General features: G+C 50.5%; 4 protein-coding genes across 5 annotated transcripts; 1 reads left to right on the top strand and 3 right to left on the bottom strand.

Annotated features, from left to right (window-relative positions):
* Positions 1–389: 389 nt before the first annotated feature.
* PPTG_16181 (hypothetical protein) lies at positions 390–2,336 on the bottom strand (the record flags this gene model as incomplete). Its single annotated transcript, XM_008913795.1, has 2 exons — positions 390–1,527; positions 1,591–2,336. The coding sequence occupies 2 exons, from the start codon at positions 2,334–2,336 to the stop codon at positions 390–392; spliced, it is 1,884 nt and encodes a 627-aa protein (XP_008912043.1).
* A 304-nt stretch (positions 2,337–2,640) lies between these two features.
* Positions 2,641–4,111, top strand: PPTG_16180 (hypothetical protein). Its single transcript, XM_008913794.1, has one exon. The coding sequence runs from the start codon at positions 2,696–2,698 to the stop codon at positions 3,836–3,838; it is 1,143 nt and encodes a 380-aa protein (XP_008912042.1). The 5' UTR covers positions 2,641–2,695; the 3' UTR covers positions 3,839–4,111.
* PPTG_16179 (hypothetical protein) lies at positions 3,850–4,901 on the bottom strand (the record flags this gene model as incomplete). Its single annotated transcript, XM_008913793.1, has 2 exons — positions 3,850–4,647; positions 4,704–4,901. The coding sequence occupies 2 exons, from the start codon at positions 4,899–4,901 to the stop codon at positions 3,850–3,852; spliced, it is 996 nt and encodes a 331-aa protein (XP_008912041.1).
* Positions 4,902–4,920: 19 nt separating this feature from the next.
* On the bottom strand, positions 4,921–5,919 carry PPTG_16178. 2 transcript variants are annotated; one of them, XM_008913792.1, is made up of 2 exons: positions 5,825–5,919; positions 4,921–5,727 (listed from the first exon to the last, which is right to left on the bottom strand). In XM_008913792.1, exon 2 carries the CDS (start codon positions 5,711–5,713, stop codon positions 5,012–5,014), a length of 702 nt encoding a protein of 233 aa, XP_008912040.1. In that variant the 5' UTR covers positions 5,714–5,727; positions 5,825–5,919; the 3' UTR covers positions 4,921–5,011. The 2 variants fall into 2 exon arrangements, with proteins under 2 accessions (XP_008912040.1, XP_008912039.1); XM_008913791.1 differs by having other exon boundaries at positions 4,921–5,919.
* Positions 5,920–6,000: the final 81 nt, after the last annotated feature.

Genomic DNA, 6,000 nt, shown 5'->3' with positions numbered 1-6,000 from the left:
TCACTGACAATGACGTGAACCACTCGCAAAATTGTCGTTTTTGAGGCGTAAACCAAGAAACCATTTCTCAATGATGCAATGATGATGTTGTGCAGTATTTGAGAGCGGTGGGCTTGGTCCGGAACCAACCTTCGGAATTGTTTACCATTACTCCCAGTGTCAAGACGAATACTTGTAAACATGCCATGCTTGGCAGAAATCTCTTTTTCAGTTGCAGCGGTTGACGACTTAGTTCGTGTCTTATATTCCAGTATGGCATAAAACGATTCGGTATTATCAACGACATCAGCAACATCATCAGGAGAAAAAGCTAGATAGCTTTGATCAGACCTGCTCATAACACGATAAATGAGAACGTGCCACCAACCTTGTTGCTCATATTTCTCTACTTACTTCGCAAGCAATCCGTACGATTTGGTTTGCCTGACGCGCAACGCAGAATGTGCCGCAAAAAATGCAGCAACATGGGTCGAGATATTGTCTTCGTTTTTGGTTCCAATTTTCATGTCAGTGCTGGACTTTGGGGACAAAAACCATGTCTGAAGGAGGGTAGCAGCTACAGATTTAGGTTGTTCTGGTGTTTTGGCTCTTGATGAGGCGGTATTTTGGCCCATAAGACGTTCTTTCAGCACAGCGATAGTACCATAGGCAGGAAGACCACGGTCGTGACACATTTGCTTCAACTCATTGCCCTTTTTGTTCAAAAGATCATCACTAGTAAGGGGGCGTCGCACAGGGCCATCGTTATCACGTTGCTCTTCTTCAGCTGCCACAGGAAAGTCCAATATTTGAAGCACGAGTTGAACCGTGCTCATGCCTGCAAGAACGTGGTATATGTCCACTTGCCCGTCACCTTCATCACGGGGTTGGCAAGGCTGTTGAGCAATCGAACGAAGAAGTTTAATAGCCACTAGGCCCGTAATGCGAAACTGACGCATTAAAAACCAATCCGGAGTGCGTTGGAGCTCTGTCAGTAGCTTCACCCGAGTCTCAAAAGCAGTAAAAGCGTCGCTATCGTTATTGGCTTTGTCGTTTCGGTTTCTTGGAACATAGCTCCACTTTCCAGGTCCAGCTTCCTTGTCAGACGTGCTGCAGAGAACTATTTTTCCTAGCCCAGATCTGAAAGCTAGCGCGTGCATGTGGTTCGAAGAAGTGTCAGATCCAGCACGACCGGCACATTTATACGAAGCCCAGTTTGTCGACATTGACCCGACCTCATTGATAAGCTTTTGAGATTTCTGAGCTGGCTTTCCATAGGTAAACGGGAATGCTTGAACACGTTTGTGCGTTCCAATCACGCTTCCCCCACATTCAATAATGTGCTGGTTTATAGCCTTTGACTGATACCCTCTGTCAAGCGCAAAGAGCACACCTGAAAGATCGATTTGGCTGTCGGTTGATACTCCACAGAGTGATCTCATCATCAGTTTCAATACTTCTCCAAGTGTCTCCCCTCGTGAAGCAATGTGGCCGGACAAGTACAGCCCAGTAACGAGGGAGACAACACCATGATGAACGGGTCCAAATCTTACCAGCAAAAGAAATCGAATTAGTACCATAGCATCATACATCCAATATTCCATCTCGTACCCTTTCTTCGGGTTACGAACACGTGTTAATCCAATATCTTCTACCGATCGTGATCGAAGTCGCAACAAGTCATCATCTAAGCTCGCAATTGACACCTCGCTTACGAAGCCAATTTCCGAGCACACCCTCCTCAATGCATCCATAGCGTGGGATAAACTTCGATCAGCTTCAAAAGGAGCATTCCAAAACTCCTCTGACGTGGCGATCTGCCCACTTTTCGTTCCTAAAGCGTTTAATATTGAGCGGTAGCGTCTTGATCTCATTGCTTGCTTCGCTGGGGGATACAGGTCTCTGTAGTCTTTGCTGTAGAAAGTAGTGGGAGAAATGCCATAAAAACTCAACCATAGTTCAACCTCGATAAATCCAAACAGCTCTGGCACCGAAATGAAATCCTTCGCGTCCAGATTGGCATTGATATGCTGCTGAACGATATTGAGTACGTTTTGATCCAACCATAACTTCAAAACATCAACGGTTGCCACTTGAGATGAATGCCCGCCTTGGGCTCCAAATACACGACTCAGTACGCGCTGCATAACACGAGCCGTCTCCAGTCTTGCTTTGGATAAGAGAAAAGCGTCGGTGTTATCCACGTTGAGCTGGACGTCTGGTGGCTTGATGAACTTCCATCTCGCGGCTTCCTCTGTGGTCTCATCAACCTGATCCTCTTCTCCACTGTCGCTGTCTGACAGTAGATCATCGTATGGGCCTTCATCCAGAGCCAAATGCGGTATAGGCATCTCCATATCGAACCACACTGCTGTTTTCGACGAGATCTTGCAAACTATGCTTATCAAACACGCAATGCGGAATAGTTAGTAAGGCCCACAAGCTTCTGCTGGTAGCACCGCTGCACTCAGACGCTCTTATAGGCTGTAAGGACAATTCACCTCGAAACGTAGTGCCTGTGAACGTGTGCGGAAGCGCTCCTCGTTCGTGTTTCCTTTGAAGGATGCCGAAGAGTGTTTGTCCTACTGAATTCGCGTGCTAGGACAAACGAACAATGTGTGTACCACACCAAACTCAGTTTTGTCCCCTCTCTAATGTTCACTTCGCAATCTTCCAGCAAAGCCTCAACGCGTCCACCGAAAACCTCCATCTGATAATGGCTACATCCCCTTCGACTAGTCGCGACGTGAGCCTGCGTCATGTACTCATCTTCCACCGCCACGGAGACCGCACGCCTGTGCTCACGTCCATCGGCACCAAAGTAGAGCCGACACAGGATGAGAAGGACTTCTGGGCCTCCAAAGTGGCTACACCGGAGCAGCTCGAGTTGCTGCAACAGACTGCCAAGCCCGTGGGCGCCGATGAGACGCAGCCTCCTGTCATCAGACCCTCGAAGGAATCTCATTACCCCTACGGCCTCTTGACCCAGAAGGGCGTCAAGCACATGACTGCCAAAGGACGGACGCTGCGAGAGCGCTACGGACATCTGGTGGGCGACGACGTAGAGGTCGAGGACGTCTACGTGCTGTCCAGCAGTGTGCCACGCACCATCGAATCGGTACAGAGCTTACTACGAGGCTTCTTCGGAGATCAGAGGAAGGCCCCGCAGTTCTACGTGCACACCTACAAGCACAATGTACTGGCGCCCATGCACCCACTGCAGGTGTTTAACGAGATCGAACTCCTTGTGCACGACGATGTGATCGGATTGAGGGGTAAAACCGAACGTGAGGCCATGGAAAAGCTCGCTCTGCATCTGCGAGAGTGTCTGGGAGTGCCGGACGACCAGCCGCTGTCTTGGACGGCAATTCGGGACGCGTTGACGTGTCGGGAAGCCCATGGCTGGCCGTTCCCTGATGGTGTCGACCGCAAGATCTTTGAGCAAGTCGAGGCCTACGACACGTGGCTCTGGCAGCGTCTGTACCAACGTAAGGACTTCACCTATTGCGCGTTTAAAGACGGCGTGAAGGAAGTCTATGAGTTTGTCAAGTCGGTGGTGGAGAACAAGCAGCCAGCGAAGATTTCCTTCTTCTCAGCGCATGATAACTCCATTGTGGCACTGCTGGGAGCTCTACAGATCGATGTGGGTTCACAATTGCCTGAATATGGCTCCATGTTGGCGTTGGAAGTGTACGAGGACATGGCTACACGCGAGTTCTTCATCAAGCCGCTGTACGAGAACGAGGTGGTGACTTTTGCAGGCCACAAGCATGACCCTCTGTGTCCATTCTCGCACTTCGAGTCGCTGGCGATTGAGTTTCTGTCCTACAAGGCTCAACACACAGAGCAGCTAGAGTAGACGTGGATGTATTACTTTCTGGGGGTCATCGAAGCCGCCCAGGTGTGATTCGTAACTAGTGGACTACGCGGAGTCCGAGCATCGTCGTGGACGCTCTTCCCTCTCGCTAGAATATCCATGTAATCGGTGCCTTTGTACTTGGAATCCTTCCACCACGCTTCACTTTCTTCATCGCTTTCTCCTTTTTTTACGATGGCCATCGCGCTCTTCTTAAAGGTGTTTTGCAATGTCTTAGGCTTCTTCTCTTTATCTTTGGCCTTGTTGGTACCAGTATTTCCCCACCACGACGGCGGATCCAGCCACCATTCGCTCGAATCCTTCGTCTCCTTGGTTGCAGCTTTTGTGTAGCCATTTTCGTTGAGTTTCCACAGCTCCAAGTTCTTGGTTTCTATGGCCTTCAACAAGGACTCAAAGCGCCAGAACTCGCTCTCGACGTACAAGTCACGTAGTAGTTTTGGGTCGGACGGCAAGATTCCGTCGCGTAGGAAGCGTAAAATGTGTCGAAATAGTCTCCAGTCTCGATCCACGCGGAAGCAGCCATTTTCAGATGCAGTAAGAGGTGAGTCGTCCTGGACGAAAGCAGCGAGCAACGACGCTGAGTCTTTCAATGCCACTGCAGCTGAGAGCTCGAAGAGCTGCCCACCGACATCGACAGTCACACGGCGATCAGAAGCTGCAGGGAACGAGGCGAGACAAAACCAGTCAGACGAACGGGAAGCGTCGAAGCGTTCGCGCTCAGAAGCCAGCAGAGCATGTTGAAGCAACAGTTTGCGCTTCTCTCGGCGGATAAATGCTCGCTGTTTGGCAAACTGACAACGAACAGGTTAAAGGCTAAGTATCAAGAGTAGGCTGCACGCACACGTACTCGTTCATACTGCAGCTCGAGGTTTTGTCGCTTGGAGGCCACGACGGTGCGATGCAGCAGAGTCTGCTCCTCTTCTTGGGTCTGCAAGGCTCGCTTCCACCGCTCTCGACTATGATCATCGCTGATACCGTCGTCGAAAAGTGCCTCGGTAGAGTCTGGAGCCCATGCAGAGCCCTTACGAGGCTTACGCGAAGACATTCAAACTCTGGAACGGTTGGCAAGTGGCAGTTTTAGCCTTTGAACGGTCACCACAGCATTCATAGCGTCGAATGGAGCTGGAATTGATACTTAAAGCACTAGTAATGCAGCTACAACGTGAGTACAGCTAGTAATACAGCCATGATGGAGATCAGCGTAGAGCTCTTGCGCGAGATATCGGCACTATCGGTCTCTGATGAGGCTGACTGGGAGCTGGTAGAGGCGTCTGACCCCACGACGGGCCCTGGCTCAGCGCCGGACGCTGAAGATGTCGCCGAGGTGCTGCATTCTCCTTCGAACGCAAGTGTGAGGGACGTATTGACGCACTGAGCGTTCCGAAAGAGGCACTCGTTGCTGTACGTGACGCCATCCGAGCCGCAGAGAGGACGAAATTCCTTCGTGCAGACGCTCTCGGTGCAGATTCCTGAGCCAGACGTAGAGCTCGCAAAGTCTTCGTCTGCATTGATCGTAGAACTGTTGCATTCTTCGTCATGTACCAACGTTAATGACCCATTGAAACATTGCGCTCGTCTCAAAAAGCACTCGTTGCTGTAGGTCTGTTGGTCGGAGCCGCACACGGGCGTGTACACGTCCAGACACGCGAATTCTTGCAGACAAGCGTCTTCACTTCGACTTCCACTGCCATTTCCACTGCTACATGCTCCATGTGACACGATCACGAGTGTGTCATTTCCAGACGCGCATTTTGTCCGGTTGAACTCGCATGCATTGCCGAAGGTCTGGCCATTGGAGGCGCATACGGGGTTAAAGATCTCCAAGCAGCCGAAATGACAACTAGAAGAGGACGCCATGAGTACTAGAAGCGCTGCAGACGCGGAGGGTTCGGAAATGGAGACCAAAGTGGGTTCCAAATAAGCCATCTTCAACGTTATCTATCACCTATTTTGAAAACTTCCTCTTACCAGTCAGTCAAGTGAATTGACGCAACAGTACGACCTGCTGACCGAAAAACATTGCTCTTCTTGCTCATTGTTGCTCTTCCTGCTTGTTGTTGCTCTTCTAGCGTGTGGTATCGCTGGCGGAAGAGCTTCAAGTACATGCAGCCATTTGCTAGCGTCCTCGACGGTGATTGGCTGGC

The sequence above is a fragment of the Phytophthora parasitica genome (assembly GCF_000247585.1).
Source record: "Phytophthora parasitica INRA-310 unplaced genomic scaffold supercont2.56, whole genome shotgun sequence".
In the NCBI taxonomy this organism is placed as follows: domain Eukaryota; phylum Oomycota; class Peronosporomycetes; order Peronosporales; family Peronosporaceae; genus Phytophthora; species Phytophthora nicotianae.
This window is presented reverse-complemented; position numbering and strand designations above follow the sequence as displayed.